This window comes from Muscardinus avellanarius (assembly GCF_963383645.1).
Source record: "Muscardinus avellanarius genome assembly, chromosome: 20".
NCBI lineage: Eukaryota > Metazoa > Chordata > Mammalia > Rodentia > Gliridae > Muscardinus > Muscardinus avellanarius.
In genome coordinates, this window is record NC_137806.1 from 20077571 (window position 1) to 20102623 (window position 25053).

Consider the following 25053-nt stretch of genomic DNA (forward strand, 5'->3'; position numbering starts at 1 on the left):
GTGGCGGCGCACGCTTGTAATCCCCGCGCTTGGGAGGCGGAGACAGGAGGATCACGCAGGTGCAAAGCCAGCCTCGCTGGCTTAAGAGACCCTGTTTCCAAATAAAAATATAAAATAGGTCTGGGAGTGTAGCCCGGCGGTATAAGGGTTTCCAGGAACCCCAGTACTGCCAAAAAAAAAAAAAAAGTATGACAAATTTCAAGGTAGAGAGAGACACTCAATGAAGCACGAGGTCCTTTGCACACAGGGTCTCAGACGCCCAGGGAGGTGCTGTAGCTATGATATTGGCCCCAGAAGGGATCCGTGTCTCGGAATTCAGAAGTCATACTGAATTCCAGAGGAATGAGGCCCACGGCCATGGGCTCAGATGCAAATCTTGGATCCTTTCCGCAGGATAACCACACTGGAAATTGGAGTCTCGGGCTGGACCGTTACACATCTTGGTTCCTGATATCTCTGAATGTTAACTCATCACAAGATACATTTTTAATGGTTTTTTTTATTGTTGATAAGTTGCCTGTGCCAACAAGAAAGGTCACCTTCCACGTAAATCATTACAGGAACAAATATTTCAAGACATATCATATATAAAAACAATGAACAACACCACCTATCACACCGCTAGACCTTTCTTAATAGAGTGGGTGTTCACCATGTTTAACTTTCCTGTGGACTATCTCCTGGGGTTTTCCAATTATTGGAAATATAAAGAAACCACTCGAGGTACATAAAGAAACCACCACTATGATGAGTCCTTTGTTACATAAACTACTAATGACTCTTTAAAATTAATAAGCCCTGAGAAAAAGCAAGGTCCAGTCTAATAAACTTTTGAGTAATGTTCACTATCCACCGTAACAAGCACAGGAAAATAATTATTTTGGGGTGAGCAGAATAACAAGGAAGACAAGGAACTTTGGGTGAGAGAGAAAAGAACCGAGAGTGGAGTCACAGGACACCCGCGCTGGCCGCTCGGTCACCAGGAGGGAGCAGCGGGACGGTAGCCCACGCACGAGGGACGAGGACAGAAATCCTGCTCCCAGACATGGTTTAGCCATTGGAGAAACATGCCAGACTGTTGTGGATTTCTGGACACCTGACTGCATTTTCCATGACCTTTGCCAATGGATACCTAAGCTAGAAATGATGTGCGTTTTTCCAAGTTCCAAAGAATACTATATTCTATTTGCCAGAAATCTGGGAGAAGCTAGTTGTTGGTTTTTTCTGGAGTGTGTGTGTGTGTGTGTGTGTGTGTGTGTGTGTGTGTGTGTGTTCACTGGGGATTGAACTCAGGAGCATTCTTCCTCCAACCTACACCTACAACCCTATTTTGTTTTTAGTTTTTGAAAACAGGGTCTCACTAGGTTGTTGAGATTGTCTCCACTTGCTGAGGCTGTCCTTGAACCTGCAATCCTCCTATCTCAGTCCCTCCACCCCAAGTACTGGGATTACAGGTGTGCACCACCACATCTGGCTTCTCTGTATGTTTTTAAAAATGATCTTCTATCTTTCACCAGGCTAGAAATGTTATTGCATTGCTAGAATAACAAAATGTATTCCTGACCTACAGAGTAATTATTAAGCCCATTCCTCTCTCAGCACAGAGACTTCTGCCAGGCGAGAGCCAGGCCGAAGATTCTAGCCCCCAGCACACTCTCTCCTGTAGACTGAGCCTAATCCAACTTCCTGCTCCAGGCTCAAAGGCAAGGCCTTCCTGGGAAGGACCACCTCAGTCAGCCATGAGCTGCTCACTGAAGTCTTCCAGAAGCTTCTTCAGACAGATCTAGTTTCAAATCCCTACGCTATGACTTATTCTTATCAGTCATGTAACCCGAGGCCAGTCAGTTGCCCTCTCTTCTTAATCCACAGAATGGGTGACAGATTAAGTGACCCGCATGGTGGCCCACGCCTGTAATCCCATTATTTGGGAGGTTGAGACAGGAGGAGCTCAGGTTTGAGGTCAGCCTCAGCAACTTAAGATGACTGTGTTTGAAAATAAAAAAGTGAAATCAGACTGAAGCTCAGGAATAGAAAGCCCCTGGGTTCAACCCCTAGTAGAGAAGGAAGAGGAAGAGGGAAAGGAGGAAGAGGAGGAGGAAGAAGAAGAGGAGGAGGAGGAGGAGGAGGAGGAGGAGGAGGAGGAGGAGGTGGTCAAGTGTCTAGAGAAATACTGGTACCTAGAACATACTCAAATACTGGTAAAACACCTTATTCTTTATCAAACCACCTCTATACCTCCACTAACACCAGCTCTTGCAACCTCAGAAAGCCAAGTATGAACAAAAAAATTGATGCTGGCAATGGAAAAATAGATGTTGGCAATAGGAAACTACTACTACTACTACTACTACTACTACTACTACTACTACTACTATTATTATTGCTGTTATTATTATTATTCAGAAAGTTTGGAACAACTTTTACTTCAGAGTCAATGGATCTAGAACATGGAGACAAAACATTTATTAAACTTTGAAGGAAAGAAAATTAGAAGATACAATCTGTAAACGTCCAGAAATTTTTCATCCTATCTTCAGTTCCACAGACTTTGAATCTTCTGAGGAAAAAACAATGGTAACCAAGGTATTGTCCTCTGGCATTAGACAGACTGGAATGCAGAAAGAAATTCGTAAGCCGGGCGTGGTGGCGCACGCTTGTCATCCCAGCATTCGGGAGGCTGAGACAGGAGGATCGCGGTTCGCGGACAGCCTCAGCTACTTAGTGAGGCCCTCTGCAACTCAGTGAGACCCGGTTTCAAAATAAAGAATAAAAAATAGGGCAGGGGGTGTAGCTCGGAGGTCAAATGCCTCTGGGTCCCATCCCCAGAGAACATTCTATCTGTGAGCTACACTCTCAGGCCTATTTTATTTTTAATTATTTTTTTTAACATAGTGAAAAACCATATATTTTGAATTAGCCGGCTGGACTCTGTTTAGGTGATTCCGATTTTGTTGGCAACACCCAAAGCGTCATAATCAGGAGCCAGGCGAACACACGCCTTCTCCTCTCCTCACCTGATCAGGGCGTTGACCTTGGCAACGTCAATGTCATAGAGCTTCTTCACAGCCTGTTTGATCTGGTGCTTGTTGGCCTTAACACCCACAATAAACACAAGTGTGTGTTATCTTCCATCTCCTTCATGGCCGACTCAGTAGGGAACCTGATGATGGCACAGTGGTCCAGCTTGTTTCTCCTGGGGGCGCTCTTCCGGGCGTATTTGGGCTGTCTCCAGAGCCGCACTGTCTTGGGCCTCCGAATGGCTGGTGATGTGCAGATCTTCTTCTTTTTGTGGCTATGGAGACCTTTCAACACTGCCTTCTTGGTCTTCAAAGCCTTTGCCTTGGCTTCAGCTCTGGCAGGGGCAGGAGCTTCCTTCTTTGCCTTCGGCGCCATCTTGTTAAAAAGCTTTATTTTTTAATTTTGAAGTGGATCTCGGTAAGTTGCTAAGGGTCTCACTAAATTGCTGAGGCTGACCTCAAGCCTGAAATCTTCCCGTCTGAGCCTCCCAAATACTAGGCATATACCATCACCCCTGGTTCACATTCGAGAGGGGAACCCTGAGAGAGAAAATGATAGGATAATAGAATAGAGTAATAGTGTTGGACAGACACCCCAGGGCATGGCCAACCCTGACTACACAACTAATAGGAGAGTGTAGCCGGGCGTGGTGGGCACGCTTGTAACCCCAGCACTTGGGAGGCTGAGACAGGAGGATCGCAGGCTTGCGGCCAGCCTCCGCTACTTAGTGAAGCTCTCTGCAACTTAGTGAGACCCTGTCTCCAAATAAGAAATAAACTAGGGCTAAGGGTCTAGCTCAGAGGTAGATGCCCCTGGGTTCAATCCCCAGTACTGCGCAAAAAAAAAAAAAAAAAAAAAAAAAAAACTATTACACTAGAAGATGGTGTAATAAGACATGTCATGAATATTTATCTTCCATATTATTGAGGAAGGATCCTTTTCAAAGAAACAGCAACCTAAGTCTGCATCCTAAAGAGACTTCCCTTAGAGCGGCTCTGCTTCCGCTGGCAAAGTCCAGAGCCCGCCATTGGCCTTTGGAGAAAGAGTGTCTAAACAGACAAGGGAGAAAGGGAGGCAAAGCCCACGGATTAAAAATTGGCCACGGCTAATCTACACAGTGAGTAAGCCACGCGTGGAAAACGGGCAACGGTTCAAAACGGAATCCAGAAGAAGAAAATACAGGAGAGCATTCCCGAGACTTATGGGTAAGAAAAACACTTAGAGAAACCTGCTCCCTGGGTGACCACGGAGGCAGCCCGCTGCTCCGGACTTTTGACAGCAAAGCAGTCCTGTCCATCATGTGGCTTGGAGGCAATCGCCTGTAAGAAATGTCCCTGCTGGAGACACATGAGGTGCCTCACAGGGAGAAGCTCACACAGAAGAAAAAGAGAACTGACCCTGGCACTGTAGTTCCAAGACAGAAAGGAACAGGGCAGGGAAGGCCCGGGTCTGTGTGCACCTGGGGCCTCCAGGGAAGGGATGGGACAAGTTGGCCCCAGGGTGGAGCTGGGACGAGTGCGGGGTCATCTGCAGGACACTGCACTGTGATCACCAGGAAGGAGAGGCCGTCAACTCTCACCCGTCGCTGAGGATCCAGCCTTGGCCCGACGTCAGCCAAACCCGTCAAAAACCATTTGTGAAATGAACACATCAGTACCAAGAGGCCTGCTTGGGAAGCAGTCCCAGAAAACAGTTCTGTTGCCAACTCTCATGATTTCTGTCAAAAAGTACTTCCCTAGCCGGGCGTGGTGGCGCACACTTGTAATCCCCGCGCTTGGGAGGCGGAGACAGGAGGATCACACAGGTTCAAAGCCAGCCTCAGCTACTTAGTGAGGCTCTCAGCAACTTAGTGAGACCCTGTTTCCAAATAAAATATTTTTAAAAAGGTCTGGGAGTATAGCCCGGAGGTAGAAAGCCTCTGGGTTCCACCCCCTGTGCCACCAAAAAAAAAAAAAAGTACTTCCCTCCCCCGTGAACCCCTAAAACACTCCGTACCATTTGTATGACATGTTACCTTGCAATTGGATATAGGTGCGTGTTCGATTTTTTATTTTTTGGCTAAGAGTTCAAGGGCCAAAAGTTACCAACTTGTGCAGAAGAAAAACCCTCTTGGGTAATGGTTAGGAGCCTCCACTTTAACCTCAGACAGATGACTAAGGTTCAAATCCCAAAAAGATCACAGGTTCAGGGACAGCCTCACCAAGACTCCCAGCAACTTAGAAGACTCTTTCCAAATCAAAATGGGGCAAGAATTGGGTAAGGGCTAATTGGATGATGTGTGCATGTATACCATCTTATACTCCACTAAGATGTATGACTAAAATGCACCAATAAATTTTAAAAAAAAAAAAGGGCTGGTGGTGTAGCTCATAGGTAGAATGGCCTGGGTTTAATCCCTAGTACATGGGTAAAATAGAATAAAGTAAAATGTACATGTTCCTTTCTCTTACAGAAACCAGCCTTCACCAAGGAATGCCAAGTCGTTCCCCTTTCTGGCTTCTGAAATTTTTTTAGGCAATAGCCCAATTCACCATCCCCCAGCCCCCAATTCTGACAAGGAACCCCCTCTTCTAGGCCTTCACAGCTTGCTCTTCCCTGTTGCCAGACTGTCACACTTAACCAAAATCACATGTCTGTCTATAAATCTCCCTGAGGGCAAGAGCCATGCCCTGTTTACCCACACTTCCTGAGTCCCTGGGGCGGCAGAGATGCTCACCCTATAAAAATCAGGCCATTTTAAAGACAATATACAGTGACTCAGTCTCACAATTCTCTAAATCTCATCTGAAGTCTGACTAAGAGGAACAAACCAAAGCCCATTTCCAGGTGGCCCTGGCCAGACAGATCCACTGGGCCCCTGAACCAGGACTAGTCCGAGCATCTCCCATGCCCAGGCAGGCTGTGATTGCAAAGTGGGGCCTGGTCTGTCCAGCATTCCACAAACTAGGATTTTTCTTCAAGGGCTAGGGTATGTTTGGACCACAGCCCACTGCCCATGCAAAAGTCCACACAGCTGACCCCAAACTCCAAATCCCTGGAGAGCTTTTGAAGGACACCAGCTCTAGAGTAGAGACCCTTCAGGTGTTTTGGAGGTTCCTGCAACCAAGCGGGCCATTCCTACATTTCAAGAATGAGGCTGCACGCAGGGGATACACAGTAGAGAATCCCTACACAAGGGGACCACCACTGGAGATGGAAGTGGAGGGGGTCACAAGTCACAGGTCCTGAAAACTCAGAAGGAGTTCCACCTCCATACTGAAACCCTGCCTGGGAAGGGTCTCCCGAAGACAGCAGCCATGGCCCCCTCATCTGAACCACTGGAGGGAGGGTGGCCGCAGGATGGAGGCTCTCCATTCATTGCCTCTTCGTGGGGGCTTCTACCTAGGCCATCGGGATCACAAAGAGTATGGCCATCACAGGCCATGCAGACAGAACCCTCACAGAACTGCTCACCCAGCAGACATGCAGAAATTATGTGTAGGGTGACTGGATGGATGGATGGATGGATGGATGGATGGATGGATGGACGGCCCAACCTCCAGCCTCCTCTGTGACTTAATCAACGTTAGGGCCACCCCTTAATTCTCGCCCAGTCCCTTGTCATGCTCACGATTGATGTGTGCGTGTGTGCCTTATACTCCATTAACATGATGACTGCAATGGACCAATAAAAAATAAAAAGATTGCTTTCCTACCTTGTTCCCCAAGCTCACAAACATAAACCCTTTATGCTGATCTATACATGGCCATCAATGCCTAATTTCTTCAATTTAAGGAAAAATGCCTTAAGCCCAAGAAATGGATCTCATGGATCTCTTTCGTGTGTGTGTGTGTGTGTGTGTGTGTGTGTGTGTGTGTGTGTGTTATACTAGGGATCGAACCCAGGGGCATTCTACTTCTGAGTCCCCACCCCCAGCCCTATTTTATTTCTTATTTTGAAGCAGGGTCTCAGTAAGTTGCTGAATTACTGAGGCTGGACTTGAACCTGGGGTCCTCCTGTCTCAGCCTCCCAAGTACCAGGACTGCAGGTGTGCCTACCACATCCGGCTAGGAATGTATCTCTAAGAGTCTTCCTGAAGTCTTCAGACAGAAGTCCTTCCAATGGGGGGGGGGGGGGTCCAGCACCCATTTGCTTAAAAATTAAGTCAGTTCCCTTTCATTACACACCAGTAATATGTAGCGTGCTTTATATCCAATTTTTTGCAATAAAACCTTATAATAAGCTGGAAAGATAAGTACTGTTATCCTGACTTTAATGAGAAAGTAGAAACTCAGACGCTGTAACCAGTCCAAGGTCTCAACCCTTAGGTGGCCCAGGTAGGGTTTAAACTTTAGTAATTTAATCAAAGCTAGTGCTGCAGCTTTTCCACAGATATATTCACTTTCTCAACAGACTTTTTTGGGGGACAGGGGGTTACTGGGGATTGAACCCAGGGACATCCTACCTCTGAGCTACATCCTCATTCCTTTTTTTTTTTTTTTTTTGCGGTGCTGGAGATGAAACCCAGGGGTCAGTCTACCTCCAAGCTACCCCTAGCCCTATGTTTTTAGTCTTTATTTTGAAACAGGGTCTTGCTGAGTTGGAAGGACCTCACTGAGTAGCTGAGGCTGTCCGCGAACCGCGATCCTCTTGTCTCAACCTCCCAAATGCTGGGATTACAAGCTTGCACCAACACATCTGGCTCTCCTATCCTTAAAAACAGAAAAGATTTTTAAACAGGGTCTCACTAAGTTGAGGAGGCCGGCCTAAAATCTGCAATCCTCCTGTCTCAAGTACTGGGATTACCGCCGTGCACCACCACAACCAGCAAATGTTTCTTATTAAGCACATCGGTGTCCCACGTCAGACAGGTGCTGCCTATGTGTGAGGCCTGCTCCGCTGGGGCCTGGGAAGCGTCTACACAGCCCCCAGCCCACAATGATCCTGACTCAGGCCTTTGCTGGTGCAACCCTGCTGGGATCATGGGGCTTCTGTGTCCCTCACTGCAGCTCCCTCTCACTGACCTGGGAACCGGTAGCCGGTGAGCTACAGCGCAGCAGGAAGAAGGCAAGGAGAGGGAGCCGAGTCACCAAGCACTGGTTCTGGGTTCTCTCTGGAGCCCATGGCACACCCACACTGAGAAGGAGTCACAAAGGACACAGGACTCTAACCATCTCTACACCTGGCAAAGATGCGTCTTCGCACACACCACCACTACACTGATGCTGGGCAGGGTGTGCGCCAAAGTTCACTGTCAGCACCTCCCGGAGGACAGACCAGGAGGAGATCTGGCCCGAGCCCCAGGGGCCGGGCTTGGGGGAGCAACTGCAGGACCTCAGGCAGGTCACTGGGTCTCAAACACCTGGGCTGAAGGCACACACCAGGAGAGCGGCTCTAGCTGGTCTCCCCTGGAGTCAGAATGACCCCACGGCCACAAGACTGAGTGGACGCTGAAGCCTGTTCCAAGGGCAGGTTGGCTGGACTGCCTCGGGTGTCTGTGGTCTGGCAGAAGAAAGGGCCATGGGTGGAACAAGATGACTTTTTCACGAAATGTCTGAGAAGCCAGGTTCCCATGGCTTATCTGAACCAGAGACAGTCAGTCAGCCAGGCGTGGATATGAATATTTTTTATCTCCTTTTTCTCACGTGTATAATTAGCTCTCTGGAATTCTTTTGAGCAGGGTCTCATCTTGGCACGAGGTTGTCACAAGGCTGGCTCGAGGCACGTGGTTAGAGGTAGTGATGAAGATAGAGATGGTGACGGTGACGGTAACCTGAGCAACGGCATCATCCCTACCGCCAGCCCAACAGGAGATACTGACACACTTAATAAGGCAGATAGATACGCACGGCACCCAGCAAAGACTCCGCCTGTGTACGGAGCCTTGGCCACGCTCGTTGGTAAAATATGGAGATACCAGTAATACCAACTGGTAAATATCCACAGCCCCACTGCCCACAGGTCTACCTCCATCGTTGACTTTGGGGGCATCTTCTGGGATCACTCAACCCTCTGGTAGCACTGACTGCCCAGGAGCAAATAGGCCAGTCATTCTTACTGCCTTCTGTAGACCTGCCATGGTTTAAGGTCATTCCCCAGAATTCATCCGTGGAAACTTAATCCATGACATCACATGTTAATGGTATCTGGAGGTGGGGTCTTTGGCTGATGACTGGGATTAGATGAGCTCATCAGGGTGGGGCCCCCATGACTGCAATAGTGGCTTTATAAAACAAAATAAAGATCCCCTCTGTCTCGCCATCTGATACCCTGTGAGGCCTCGGGACTTCACAAAGGACCTGAACCAGCAAGAAGGTCCTCACCAGAGGCCAAGCACACACAAGTGCTATGGATTTCCAGAATGGTGGGCTACGTAACCTTTTTTCTTTATAAATCATCCAGTCTGTGCTATCCAATTATAGCAACAGAAAATAGACTAAGACGATATCCTTCCATACTTTTCAAATTCTCTACTAGGAGAGAGATTGCTTTTATAATTTCTTTAAGAAGTTCTCCTAAGGTACCAATCACTTCAACCGCGAGAAGGAAAAGAACATAACCCCTGAATAGAGTCAAATAAAATACACTATGACACTCCAGGGATTCTCTTGGCACCTATATATTCAGCCTCAACATATGACCCAACTTCTATAGGAAGTCTACCCAAAAGATGATTGCTGGGTTCCAAAATAATATCAATGAGAAAAGAGTTCTCCCAGTGCTGCGGGAAATCAAATCCAGGGCTTCGAGCATACTAGGCAAGCGTTCTACTACTGAGTAACATCCTCGGCCCCAAGAAAGGAATACTATTAAAGCTATAATCTTCATAAGATAATAATGCCTTCTGTTTGTATTAGGCCTCACTGTATACACCAAGCCTCACACATGCCTATCTCCTTAGGGACTTATAAAGAACCTGAAATGTGAGCAGGTATAATTCAGGTGTAATTATCTAAATTCGACAAACAAGGTAGTCAAGTCCCAGAGAGGAGAAGGCCAAGACTCTAGGCCTTAAGTGGAGGAGCTAGAACGAGGATTCGGAGCTCCTGGCTCTTCTTCCTTGAGTGGTATACCAGATCCCCTCCATCCGGCTCCTGAGAGCCCAACTCAGGGATTCTCCAAGCAGACTGTGAAGCCATGGGGAGCTTGAAATCCCACACCCAGGCCCCGAAGGTCAGTGGTGGGGACGTGTGGGGTATAGTAGGGTTGTGGATATTTACCATTTGGTATTATTGGTATCTCAATATTTTACTGCACCCATGGTAGAGTATTTCCACCATGGTAATCAGCAAGAAATATGGCTCAGAGTTTCCTTCCCACACACACCGACTCCAGTGGTCTCCCCTCCACGCCACAGAGCAACCACAGACAGGTGAGACTTGGGTCTTTGTTTTGTTTTGTTTTGTTTTGCCTATAATCAGTTCTCCCTTCCATCCACTCCACCTACCAGCTCGCTAGCAGTACGATACGGGGAGAGGGGGCACTTTATTAGAAGTCAGAAGACTCCTAAATTTCCACTTGCCACTTACCAACTTTTTTTTTTTTTTTTTTTGGTGGTATTTGGGATGGAACCTAGGGGCTTTCTACCTCCGGGCTATACTCCCAGACCTATTTAAATTTTATTTGGAAACAGGGTCTCACTAAGTTGCTGAAAGCCTCACTAAGTAGCTGAGGCTGGCTTTGAACCTGTGCAATCCTCCTGTCTCAGCCTCCCAAGCACTGGGATTACAAGCATGCGCCACCATGCCCAGCTCTTACCAACTTCTTAACCTGAGTCATTCAACCCTCCATTGTCTTATCTGTAAAACCACAGCTCCCTCACAGAGCTGTACAAAGAATCAGAAGGAATCTTGGATGGCCAGGTGAGGTGGCGCATGACTCGGGAGGCTGAGAAAGGAAAATTGAAGGTTCAAGGCCAGCCTCAGCAACTTAGCAAGGTCCTCAGCAACTTAGTGAAACCCTGTTTCAAAATAAAAAATGAAATAGGGATGAAATAGGTGTGGCTCAAAGGTTGAATGCCCCTGACTTCAATCCCCAGTACCACAAAAGGAAAGAAAATAGAGAACGGAAGAAGAGAGGGATGGAGGGAAGGAAAGACCACTTTGCAAGCTGAAAAATACTGTATAATTTTGGAAAACAATCCTCTAAATGCTAAACAAAACAACCATATGATCCAGCAATTGCTCAAAAAAATTTAAAACAGGGTCTTGAGGAGAGACTCGTACATCCCTGCTCATATCAGTACTATTCACAACAGCCAAGAGAGAGGTGGAAACAATTCATTGACAAATGAATGGATAAGCAAAATGTGTCTGCCCATACAATAGAATATTATTTGGCCTTGAAAATTTGGAAAATTCTGACCCCTGCTTACAAGATGGGTGAACCTTGAGGATGTGCTATGCAGAATAAAACAGACACAAAAGGGCAAATTTTGCATAATTTACTCTACATGAAGTACTCAGAGTAGGCAGATTCATACAAACAGAAAGTAGCATGGCGGTTGCCAAAGGGTTGGGGTAAGAAGAAAGAGAAAGTGATTGTTTAATGACTACAGAGGTTTGGTTTGGGAATAAGAAAAGTTCTGAAGATGGACATCGGTGATAGTCGCACAACAGGGTGAATATTCTTGATATCACTGAACAGTACACATAAAATGGTTAAGATGGAGAGTTTCATGCTATGTATTCGTGTGTGTATGTGTGTGGTACTAGAGATTGAGCTCAAGGGCGTTCTACCTTCAAGCGACACCTCCAGCCCTTTTCATTTTTTTTTTGTTTTGAAACAAGGTCTAAGTAGGTTTCAGAGGCTTTTCTAGAAATTGTGATCCTCCTGTCTCAGCTTCCCAAGTGCTGAGATTACAAATGTGTGCCACCACGCCCAGCTATGCTATGTACTATTTATTTATTTATTTATTTATTTATTTATTTATTTGTGGTACTGGGGGGTGGAACCTCTGGGCTATACTTCCAGACCTATTTTATACTTTATTTGGAAACAGGGTCTCACTAAGTAGCTGAGGCTGGCTTCACAACTGTGCGGTCCCCCCCCGCCCCCCCGTCTCAGCCTCCCAACTGCGGGGATTACAAGCATGCGCCACCACCTGTATTTTTAACCATAATCTTTAAAAAAGAAAATAACCTTCAAATGACTGTTATTAGAGCCCAGTTATCCAAGGGAATAAAAGATCCATAGAAATCTAACTTTTTAAAAATCATTACTTGAACCACAAACTCCATTTTTACAGACTATGCTAACAGGGGCAGAAGGAATCCAAGAGACACATTCAGGCAGCCCCCAACTTCTATAAAAGTCTATCCCAAAAGTTCATTTTAAGCTGTTCTGTTGTTATCGCCTCAAGTTTCCACAGTATGTCGGATGTGGCTCTGGCCTAGAGAAGCCCTGGAGTCCACGCTGTGGCTGAGCGGTGCTTTTAACGGTCCTGGCCTGAGCCTAAGACTGGCTGAGCCAGGAGAGGAGGGAGAGAAGGGAATCTCGGGGCGGCAACACAGGGCCCTCCCTTTCTGGGGTCCAGGCCAATCCTGGGCACCAAGTTCATACGCCTTTTGTGTGAATTGGTGTGGTTTTACAGGCCTGGGGTTCAAACCTAGCACCTAGTTAAAATGATGGATGTAAACGGGCTGGGGTCCTGCTCCCCGCGGCCCTGATATACTGTTCTCATTGTCACTCCTGGCTCTCAGCTCCCCAGTCTGCAGCCCATCGGCCTCTCCATCCCCTCGAAGCTCCAAGACTGGAATTAGTTATTTTCCCTCCCTTCCCAACCAAATGCTATTTCTTTTACATATTGGAGAAGAGTACTTTCCCTAAAATCACCTATGTAGTGAATGACTAGGATTCTCTGGCCTATTCCAAGGTATCTATGTAAAGTTTTTGTTTGTTTTTATGGTGCTGGGAATGGAACCTAGGGGCATTCTACCTATTTTACCTCCGAGCTACACCCCCAGCCCTATTTTTTATTTTTATTTTGAAACAGGGTTTCACTAAGTTGATGAGTGTCTCACTATTTGCTGAGGCTATCCTGGGACCTGCGATCCTCCTGCCTCAGCCTCCCACATAATAGGATTACAGGCGTGCACGGCCACATCTGGTGTACAAAGTTTTGTGGGGTGTTTTGTTTTTTTTTTTCTTGGTGGTTCTGGGGTTCCTGGAAGCCCTTCTTCCTCCGGGCTACACTCCCAGACCTATTTTATATTTTTGAAACAGGGTCTCTTACGCCAGCGCAGCTGGCTTCGAACCTGCGCAATCCTCCTGTCTCTACCTCCCAAGCGCGGGGATTACAAGCGTGCGCCACCACGCCTGGCTTATGTGTACAAAGTTTTAAAGCAGATTTCAAGAAATCATTTTGTTTTTAAAGTTAGGGAAGTTTGGGTCCATAAATGGACAGATATTTGGGGGCCAAAGACACTGTCTGGTAGCTCCCTCCATAAGACCTTCTGGCTCAGAGAAGAGACTTTCTTCCACCCCCCTATTTTCTAAGACTATAAAGATTTGGGGCTCAGGGTTTGTTTTCTGGTTTTGTTTTTTCCCATAACACCGTGGGCCCTGGTGGGAGGGGACACAGTCTTGAGGGGAGGCAGACAAGAGTGTCACCTGAAAATCAGGTTTTATTAACACAACACCTTCAGGACTCCGTTCAGAGCATCAAATCCAATTTATTATTTATTGTAAAACCAGTTCCAGTGATGTGTGCTGTGGTCATGGAAGACATAGGATTGTCCACCCAAAAAATAGAATATGACCCACGTTCGCTCTGAGGCACTGTCCTCCTGCTCAGTCCGTTACAGAGATTCAGGAAATCCTGACCCCAGGGACTGGCCACTGAAAGAGCCATCATGGAGTGGTCAACAAGAAAGACCAGCTGAGGGTGGTGGCGCACGCCGGCACTTCCAGTACTTGGGAGGCTGAGACAGGAGGATCGCAGGTCCAAGGTCAGCCTCAGCAACTCAGCCTCAGCATCTCAGCAACTTAGTGAGACCCTGATTCAAAATAAAAAGTAAAATAGGGCTGGGGGTATAGCTCAGAGGTAGAGTGTCCCTGGGGTTCAAACCCCAGTACCAAAAAAAAGAAACAAAGAAAGAAAGAAAGAAAGAGAGAAAGAAAGGAAGAAAGAGAGAGAGAGAGAGAGAGAGAGAAAGAAAGAAAGGAGGAAAGAAAAGGAAAAGAGAGATTAACGCTCAATGTGGAAATCAGCTCAAGCCTTATCTGTATACCCTGTGACCTGAGGAGTTAAAAGCTTTTAAGATCTTCTTCCTGCCTTTAATCTAAAAACCCCAGAAAGAGATTGGGGATGGAGCTCAGGACCTCACCCATGGCACTGTACTGAGATATTCCCCAGCCCCAGGAAAGGGTGTGTTTGTTTGCTTGTTTGGGGTTTTGTTTTGTCATTTTGGGTACTGGGGATGGGGAAGAACCCAGGAATGTTTGACCTCTGAGATACATTCCCCAGGGCCTCGCTAAGTTGCTGAGGCTGGCTTCAACTCTGTGATCCTCCTGTCTCAGCCTCCCAGAAAATGAGATTACAGATGTGCCCCACCATGCTCAGCCCCCCAGGAGAGTTGTAAGCAAATTGCTACATGTGCTTCTGTGGCACGGACGGACGTGCGCACTGCCATTCTAAAACACTCAAACATGGAAATACCTTCAGTACATGGAGACTTTTAAACTCCACAACTCCGTGACAGAAAGACACTGGGAGGGGCTGGAGCCATCAAATCAAAATATTATGGTCAAGAAGAAGGAAGAAAGAAATGCTGAACAATCCTGCAATAAAGAAAAGCAGGCTGGCGCTGAAGAAGGACCGTGGCTGCGGGACCTGCGTGAGCCAGCTGACGGCGAGGGCACGGGGCTTCCACACCCAGCTCAGGGACAGAGGCAAAGCCGCTGAGCTACCCAGAGGCAGGGATGAGCCTGTGATGTGTGGCAAAGTAGGTCACTCCAGCACACGAGCTGACCCAGAGGATGTTGCAGGCTGAGTCTCCATTAACGCTAACAGGACATGAATGGCCTCCTGCCGGGAGTGCATGTTGAATGGCTTCCGTACCCTCCAATCCGCAAACGCAGAGCAGGGACCAGACAGAGAGGGCTGGTGGTTACTGATCATGGCTCAGGCAACAGACACTGTTCTAAGAGGCTCTCGGGCACCCTTATCCCATCTCCACTGCAACCCTTATATTAGATCTGAGCATCGTCTGGTTACAGATGAGGCCATGGGGCTCAGAATGGTAAAATAACTGAACTGGGTGTGGTGGTAATCCCAGAATTTGGGAGGCTGAGGACAGGAGTTGCTTAGGTTCCCAGCCAGCCTCAGTCACTTAACAAGGCCCTTAGCAATTTAGTTTCAAAATTAAAAGTAAAATAGAGCTGGGGGTGTACCTGAGAAGGCAGAATGCTCCTGGGTTCAATCTCTAGCACTACACACACAAAAATTAAGAATCATAAAATAATTGACTCCAGCCACACAGCCAGGAAGCAGCGCGCCCAGCCCGCTCAGCACCTGCTGTGCAGAGGTTCTGAGCTCCGGGCTATACCGTGAAGAACACACAGCAATTGTTCTTCCCTGCCTGAGTGAAGACTTGTGTTTGGTGGTTTCAATCAATTTTTTGAGAGGTCAACTTTGCATCACCCTATATTTTTGCAACAAAAGCTTAAAAAAAATCAATTTCCAACAGATTCCGACATGTTCTACCCACCAGTGCCAAACCTGGACATTCTTGGGAGTCAACTACAGCTGGATGACAGTTACTGCTTATTCAATCCCAGCTAAGGGCTACGTAGCTCCTGTACGTCGCTAAACCCTCACAGCAACCCCGCGAGGCTGCAGCTTCTATCCCCATCTTAGCTCAGAAAGATTAAGGAGCCTATCCAGGGTACACAGCTATGAACAGCTGTGCCAGACCCAGCGGTCCATTCCCTCCCATTTCCTCCTACCTGGCCTAGTAAACAGACTGTCTTAAAGGCTTAGACTCAAGATTCGGTGTAGAACCAAGAGCAGCATCCTTGCGTTTCTGAGTCTTGCTACTATAGTACTAGGGAAAAAACAACAACAACACAAGACACGCAGCTAATAGCTGAAGACATGGAAGGCACATGGTCTGCCACAGAAAGGATTGCCTGTGTGTTCAACTGCAGGCTTCCCTGGGCCTCACTGGAGCCTCCCGAATGCTGGGATTACAAGCATGCACTGCCACGCCTGGCTGGTTATTTTTTTAAGGTCTGTCTTATAATATCTAGATCATTCAGGTGCATGCCTGCAATTGCAGTACTTGGGAGACAAAGACAAGAGACAAGAGATAGCAGGTTCAAGGCCAGTCTCAGCAACTTAGTGAGACCCTAAAGTAAAATATAAAGGGCTGAGGGTATAGCTGGGAGGTAGGATGCCCCTAGGCTCAATCCTCAGTACCAAAACAATAATGGTAACAATAATGGTGGTGGTGATGATGAAGATGATGATGTGGAATCTAATAAAAACTAGCCTGAAGAAAAAGTGATCTCCCACATCATGGAAAATCAAGGGGCTTTACCAACCCAGACTGGGGGAATATGGCACTGGCATGTCTCCCAAACTCCGCGTGTCCTCCTGGTTTAACTACATAAGCACTGGATTGGCATATTAAGTCAGAAAAGAAACCTGGGGCACGGAGGCACACACCTATAATCCTAATATTTGCAAGGCTCAGTCCAGGGGGTCACAGGTTCGAGGACAGCCTCAGCAGCTCAGCAAGACTCTCGGCAACTTACAGAGACCTTGTTTCAAAATAAAAAAAGTCAGAATGGTTGGGGGAATGCAGCTCAGAGGTAGAATGTCCCTGGATTCAATCTCCAGTACAAAAGAAAGAAAAAGTGAGAAAGAAACCAACAAACCAACCGACCTGGGTCGACTGACCGGGGTACCTGGCTTGTATTGGCGATCTCTAAAAAGATCTAAAGAAATGGGTCCCCAGTGGGCTCTCTGACGAGATTCCTGTGGAAGCTGAGATGCAGTGGGGATTGGAGACATGAGGTCCTGGGCCTGCTACATCCTTAGACAAGTTGACCAATAGCGTGACAATTCCCAGCTGGACCAGTGCCTAAGCCCTCCCCAGAGGAGAGAAGAGAAGCAGGAGGAGAGAGATTGAAGGGGATTTCAGGAGATTTATTTGGGGAGAGGAAAGATTAAAGGGATTTATGGAGACCCAGCCAAAGAAGAACTCAATTAACCCTCAAAATCCTCCCCTGAGAGAACACAACTGTTCCCTGGCACCAGAGATGGTCCACTCAGCTGTCCTGCCTGGACCAGAAGTTGGTGCTTGAAACCTAGGCAGGGCACGTTGGCTCTCCGGGAACTGGCTCAACCCTGAGTCCCATTTTCCAGACCCCACTGTGTTCATTAAGAAGGGCACAGCGGTTAATTAGCTTTTCCGAGTTAAGAAAAACATTTGGATCCGGGCGTAGTGGAGCACACCTTGTACTTAGGAGGCCAAAACAAGAGGATCACAGGTTCTTGGCCAGCGTCAGCAACTTAGTGAGGTCCTCCAGTATGTAATGAGACCCTGGTTCAAAATAAAAATAACAAATAGGGTTGGGAGTGTTGCTGGGTGGTAGAACACCCCTGGGTTCAATCCCTAATACCATCGCCACCAAAAAAAAAAAAAAAAAAAAAAAAGATAAACATGTAGCTTTTTCTCTCTAAATATAAAATATACTACCCAAGAGAAGGGCAGCAGGAGCTTCTGTCAAGTGGAGTTACAGGTCAGAGTCCTGCCTGTCAAAGTAATCTAGCTTCCCCTACTGATGTAATTTAAAAACACAAACTGGCATTTTCACACAAAGGTACAGATCTTCCTGCTGCTAAAATCCCCAACCTGTCACAGACTTCGCTGTGACACAGAGAAGGTACAGAAGTCCTTCCCACAACTGCACCTGAAAATGTGGGAGTCCAGCCAGGCGTGGTGGCGCACGCTTGTAATCCCCGCGCTTGGGAGGCTGAGACAGGAGGATCGCACAGGTTCGAAGCCAGCCTCAGCTACTTAGTGAGGCTCTCGGCAACTCAGTGAGACCCTGTTTCCAAATAAAATATAAAAAAAGGTCTGGGAGTATAGCCCGGAGGTAGAAAGCCTCTGGGTTCCACCCCCAGTACCACCCAAAAAAAAAAAAATATGGGAGTCCCTCTCCAGGGGACCCCAGAAGGCGCAAGGTGTGAGCTGGCCCTGGAGACTGCAGAGCTTCTCAGAGCACAGACAACCCCATTGTGCAGAGAGAGCGGGTGCTCAGAATATTCTTGGAACTAATGAACAAAACCACCATTGGGGGTCCTCCCAACCCCCAATCCTTGGGGAATCTCACCCTGTGACCAATCCACCAGAAACTCCCAATGGCTCTACCTGCAGCATCTGTCCAGCATCCAGGCATCCTCAACTGCTTCCAGCTCCTCCATCATCATCTCACGGCACTAGCCTCCAAACTGGTCCCCACTTCTGCCCCGAGCCCTGGCAGTCCGCCCTCAACACAGCAACACCAGGGATGACGGAAGACACAGGTCAAATCAAGTTATGCTTCTGCTCACACTCCTCCGTTGTTCCCCGTTTTCTTTTATTTTATATGTGGGTACTTTCATTTCTTTTATGTATTTAATATAAAATACAATATAAACCGGGTGTGGTAGCATACACCTGTAATCTCTTTTACCTGGAAGGCTGAGACTGGAGGAACGCAGGTTTGAGGCCAGCCTCAGCAACTTAGCAAGACCCAGTTTCCAAATAAAAAATAGGGCTGGGTATGTAGCTCAGAGGTATAACACCCCTGGGTTCAATCTTCAGCACCAGAAAATATTAATTATATAATATAAATTTAATATAAAATATGATTTTTTTGGAAACCAGGGGCATTCTACCTCTGAGCTACACTCCAAGCCCTATTTTTTATTCTTTATTTTGAAACAGGGTGTCAGTTCACAACTAAAGGGCCTCACTAAGTAGTAGCTGAGGCTGTCCTCGAACCATGTTCCTCCCATCTCAGCCTCCCAAATGCTGGGATTACAAATGTGCACCACCATGCCCGGTGTAAAATATATTTTAATATAATAAAATAGCTCATTTTACTTTTTTGGGGGGGTCTAGGATGAAACCCAGGGGCATTCGACCTCTGAGCTACACCCCCTGCCCTATTTTTTATTCTTTATTTTGAAACAGGGTCTCACTGAGTTGCAAAGAGCCTCAAAGAGTAGCAAAGTAGCTGAGGCTATCCAAGAACTGCGATCCTCCGGTCTCAGCCTCCCAAATGCTGGGATTACAAGCGTGTGCCACCATGCCTGGTTAGCTCATTTTATCATAGTGATATAGATGATAAAATAAATATTATTTAAAGATACGGGGGATTGAACCCAATGGCATTCTACCTCAGAGCTACACCCCTTAACCCATTTTTTTTTTTTAATTTTGAAACGGAGTCTTAGCTAAGTTACTGAGGCTGGCTTCAAACCTGCAATCCTCCCTTCTCAGCTTTCCAGATACTGGGATCACAGGCGCACACCACCACACCCGGCTCTGTTCCCTGTTTCTCTGGGAGCAAGAGACAAAGTGTTCACTGGAGCCCAAGGCCCTTCCTCAGATCTGCCCTCCTTCCTCCCCACCCCCTAGTCCAGCCCCCACTGCCCCCTCAGTTCCAGCCACGCTGGCCTTGAAGACCCCAGGCCTCAACAGTGCCAGGCAAGCCCCTGCCTCTGGCCACTGCACTCGCTATTTCCTCTGACTGGGACAGTCTAGGAATCCCCATGGGTCCTTCGGATCTTAATTCACATTATCAGCTTCTGGGCAAGGCCTTCCCGGTCTATCCCCCGACCATCCCCACCCTTGCCAACCTGCCTCCCCTGCCTGACTTGCCCCCTGGTGCCGACACTGGAAAATACACCATCCACTTCACTACCTCACGGGTTTTAATGTTGGGCTCTCTGCCAGAATGTGAGCCCCAGGAGAGGAGGCCTCCTTGCCCCTCTGTTCAAGGTAATATCCCCAGTGCCTAGGATACAACAGGTGTCCCAGAGACCGTGTCTAATGGATGAATTTATATGATGCCTCCAAACGAGAAGACTGAGAAATGTAATGAGAGAGAATGCTGCAGCTGGGTTACCCTTGGGTAGGAACCTAAGGCTTCCCAACCCTATTTTTCTCTTTGTAATATTCTTTCAAATGCTTCTTGCACGTGAAAAAAAAATTCTGAGCAATCTCAGAATAAATACTATTAAATCAGACAGCCAAATATAGCACCTCAAGGAGTTTCGCATTTCCTCCTTCTCCCCCTCCTCCTCTCCTCCCCCTCCTCCTCCTCCCCCTCCCCATCCTCCTCCTCCTCTTCCCCTCCTCCTCCCCCTCCCCATCCTCCTCCTCCTCTTCCCTCCTCCTCCCCCTCCTCCCCCTCCTCCTCCTCATCTTCACTCACAGGCATACACCCCAGAAAGGAAAAGTCGAGTGTTTCCCATCTGGGCTTTTGGAGAGTCCGTCATCTAGGTCCGACAGGTGTATTTATTGAGCAATTTCAAAACAAGTGGCGTGAGTATGAGACCAGTGGGAAAAAAGACTGTGCCTGCCCCGCAGGAGTGTCCACATAAGCTCTTCCTAAAGCAGCAGCCAGCAGACACTTATTTAATGAAAAAGGACCCGTTGCCATCGACACGATGCAAAATCAGGTAGCTGGTTGTGAGCTGTTTCACTCTGCTGCCCGCACTGTCATAAAAATGTCCCTCCGAACAGAAGCGCATGCACCTGGCCACACCAGGAAAGCCCCCCTCCCCCAGGAAACACTGACAAGGGCCTTCCTGGCACTGGTGAGCCACAACAATTTAGGATTGTCAGAGCACTTGAAAATCATCTAGTCTTCACCCTTTGATTTTAGAGATTTTGACACAGGGAGAAGGTAATATAGGTCAGTGGCCAACCAGCCCATAAGTGATACCACCCCTCAGTGGCCCAGGACCCAGGCCCAGATCCCCCACCATGCTGGCCCAGCCTGGACCTACGAACAGTAATGACTTCAATAGGTCAGTCTACATGAAAAGCACGAATCCCCAGCCTGCAGAGATGGAGGTTCATTTTCTAGGACAGGCCAGTTTCCATACTCCAGGGGAAAGGATGCACGTTGAGATACCGTACTGCTGTGCCCAGTGTGAAGGCTTTCTCTGCTCAAGGCATCTCACAGCCTGGCAATTGCAGAGTCGACTTCCAGGAGTCTGAGATACTTCCTAGACACCAGACCGAAGCTTTCTCCCAATCCACGCACGTCTCCAAATGGTACCTAGTAGGTTTCTGTTGTTTGGGAAGTCACTGAGATACCCACAGCAGAGATGGCCCCAACACAAACGTTCACGTTCCTAATTTACTGTTACACAACATTCATTTGCTCTCACAGTGTGCCAAGAATCTGAAAACATGTTGCTGATTAATAAACAGTAATTAAGTCTCACCACCTAATTCTGAAATACAGTTCCGGTCTGGGATTCCCTTTCAAAAGAAGCTAAAGTGGAGAGGCCCACGGGTTGAAAGGTTTCCCCCAGCCCCACAGGCTGACTCAGAGGTACAACGACAGCCCGGGCCCAAACCACAAAGTGCGCTCAACCCTGCACAGTCCTTTGCCTTGGCTTCCTCCATCTCTTTTTCCATCCGCAGAGCCAGACTTCAATCCCACTGGGCCCCACTCTCCTGCAACCCTCTAACCACACCGACTAAATGACCCTCAACGTCCAACAGTAAGTGTTCTTCCCAGGAAAGACACCTGGATGAGGCAGCCAAATATCAGATTACAGGTCTGCCAACGCGCGAGAGAGCATTCCTCTGGTTTGCAGTGCTTTATTTTAGGAGCTTTTTAACACTGGAAGCTGACAGCCTTGCTCCCTGCAGGGCTTCCCTGTCTTAGCATCTTAGAGACCCGGTAAGGGTGTGACAACCCCAAGGCTGGAACTGCAGAGGTCTTTGGGAAAAGGCTCCAGTTACGATGGTTGACACCTTTGACTCAAGCATAGATTACAAGAGAAAAGCCTGGACTCAAAACTCACCCTGAAGGGAGAGAATGTGACCTGCATGCTAAAACTCAGGCCAAGGTCCTTCAGCTTGGCCCAGAGTGAAACAGATATCCTGAACATCCTGAACTTGGACTGCTTCTAACAAGTCCAAAAAGACCATGATAATTCACATTCCAAAAGCTCTGAGATTCTTACATATTGAGAGAATAGGTTACACGATAACTATGTTTTATTTGCATTATTATTAAAATTAGCTTTCCAAACGCTAAAGTCAAGTGTATTTTTTTTTTTTTTCAGTTCTGGGGATCAATGCAGGACCTTGTGTATGCCAGGCAAGAGCTCTATCACTGAGCTATACATCCCCAGCCCAAGTTAAATTATCATTAAGGATCTGCATTCCCAAAATCTACCAAGCGGCTCAAACCCACGTAGAGAATCAAGAGTTTCTCTGCCTCATTTTTCAAATCAGCTACCCCGCGTAACAGCCAGCCGATGTCTGGCAGGTCACTTGACCTCTCCAAGGCCTTCTCCTCAAGATGGGCATAAGAGCAAACACCTCCATCAGAAGATTGCCATGACGTTTAAATGAGGTAAGACACATGAGGTGCTCAGAATAAATGCCTGGCACCTGGTATCATGTGACCTACGGCTATCATCACTATTGTGTCATTGAATAAAGAACATCTTGATCATTTTGTACCCCTCTTCTAGGACCCCTGCACTACAATGGAAAGTTCCTTGGCCAAAAATTAGTTCCAAGACAGAAGGTGACATTTAGGGACCTTAGAGGAAATCTACACCGAAAGCTCACCAGAAATGGGCCAGAGTTCAAGAAGATATTCTGCCTCAGCTGAGTCCAGCACCATAAAGCAAACTCCATCCTTCAGAGACAGAAGCCACCTGCAGTCACCCCCAAGCACCACCCTACAGCAGGAGCCGCTCCCAGGAGGCTTGCCAACGGAGCCTCAGCAGCCCGGCCACTGCAGAGGTGCAATGCATGTGTTGGAAGCGGAAGTCAATAGAAGACTGCATCAGCCTGCCAGGAGGCTGCAGGCAAAGGGGCCCATGGGGGTAAGAGTCATGTAAAGAGACATATACACACGCCATGAGACTCCACTCTCTCTCTCCCATCCTGTCTTCCTCGGCTCCATGGATCCCTGGATGCCGAGCAAAGGCACAATCTCTGCTTTTTGGTGACCGGCACATCTCAAGCATCACACCCCCAAGCCTGGATAAACCTCAATGCCAGTCTTCAAAAGTTCTGACCAAAAGGAACCCCTTAGCCGGGGTTATTTATTTAAAAAAAAATCTAAGTCCTTTCTGGTTTCACTTGACAAAGAGAGCAAGTCAGTGCCCACAGGTGCCCTCCCCAGAATCACAGGGGCCGCAGCCTAGAGAACCTATTCCAGTCCATCTCAGGCGTGATCTCTCAGGGATCCAAGCTTGCCTTGGGAAGCTGGCTGTTCACAGCTTCTCTCTGGGAAACCCACTGCAGATGAGGGCGTGGGGTGAGGGGCCATGACTCACAACTGTAGGAGACCCTGGGCATATGGCAGAAGACAACCTGGGTTTGAAAACGGGGTTCTGGAAAAGTAACCCACCACCCCCCCCAAAGAAAAACAGCAAGGGGATGAGGGAGGAAGGAAAGAAAGAGGAGCTGCAACAACGAACTGATTTCTCCATGGACCGCCTCCTCGTTTTCTTCCTGGTCCAAAGGCCAGGTCCCTGACCCTCTGCAGAAGGTTCATTTCATACAGAGCACAGGTGTGAACGCACAGACACCGGCAGATGCTCCGGAGCTGCCGCGATGGGGGAGGGGAAACCTGAACTTCAGACTCATTCAGCAGTTCCGATGTGCGCCTTTCACTACCAGCTCCTCCACCCATCTGAGGCGCTCCAAAACAAAACAAAAACCAACTCCTGACCAGGAAGAGAACCGCGGCCGAACTGAGCAGCGCGCACACACACACGCGCACACACACACACACACACACACACACACACACACACGCCGCCGCGAGCGCCCATAACACGGACTTCCGATTATTTCTGCTGTCTTGAGATGCAGCCACCAGCCTCGGGCTCCTGCCTTCCCGGGGAGAATCGCCTGCACGGCCACAGCACGAGCCCTCCCCCGGGGACACGCACCCCGCGCGAGCGGGCTGGGCCGGAGTGCGCTGTGCACACGCTCAGGTGAGGCTCTGCCCGCACGTGACCCCGCACACTGCGAAATTCGCCCGCTTCCATAACCGCGCGGCCATCCAAAGTCTTGCCCACAGCTGGTACGTGATGTCGACTTCACGCGAATGCATGATGGCAGGCAGGAACCGGGACAGGAGAAGGCTGGATTTTCTCGTGACCACGGCTCGCGTTGGACACGGCGCGCCCATACACCCGGTGAGTAAAAGCACACAGCCGGCCCACCGCGACACCCCCCGCGCTCGGCCCACCGTCACCGCCCGCCCGCGTGGGCCCCCGCCCCGCCCCGCCCCGCAGTGTGCCCCCCGGGGGGGCTCGGGCCCACGCGGCGGGGGCGCCCGGGGGGTCTGGGGGGCGGGAGCCTGACCAGGAGCCCGCGGGCGAGCGGGGACCCCGCCTCCGCGGCGGGGGCGATGGCAGCCGCCGCCTGTGCCCCCACCGCGGCCGCCTCCACCCGCGCCTCCCGGCGCCCACTTACGTGCCGAGGGTCTCCTTGAACTCGAAGATCTTCTTGATGTCTTCGGCTTGCTTTTTCCAGGAGGAGCTGCTCTCGCCGTTCTCCCGGGCCATGGCAGAGGGGCGCGGCGGGCGCGGCGGCGGGGGCGCGCTAGGGAGGGGGCGCCGGGGGCGCGGCGCGGGATGGAGGCGCGGGATGCGGGCGCGGGATGCGGGCGCGGGATGCGGGATGCGGGCGCGGGATGCGGGCGCGGGATGCGGGCGCCCGGCGGCCGCCGCAGAGCCTCCTCTCCTGCAGTTCCCTCCTTCGCCCTCGCGCCGCGGCCGCGGTGCCTCCCGGCTCCTCGGTGGGCTCGCCTGCTGGGCACAGACTTCCTGCCGCCGCGCTCGC

The 25053-nt window shown here is 48.9% G+C and overlaps 1 protein-coding gene and 1 pseudogene across 4 annotated transcripts in view; both read right to left on the minus strand.

Moving 5' to 3' along the window:
* The window catches only part of CAMK1D (calcium/calmodulin dependent protein kinase ID), a gene marked incomplete at both ends in the record, with an annotated part of 417729 nt that extends 392953 nt beyond the window's left edge, over positions 1-24776 (minus strand). For all 3 annotated transcript variants that reach the window (XM_080717054.1, XM_080717056.1, XM_080717055.1), the window contains one exon: positions 24685-24776. In XM_080717054.1, coding sequence (XP_080573180.1) covers positions 24685-24776 — 92 coding nt within the window. The remainder of the gene's footprint in view (positions 1-24684) is intronic.
* Positions 3011-3393, minus strand: LOC308277690 (large ribosomal subunit protein uL23-like; annotated as a pseudogene). Its single transcript has one exon. The product of its transcript is annotated as a large ribosomal subunit protein uL23-like (transcript).
* Positions 24777-25053: the final 277 nt, after the last annotated feature.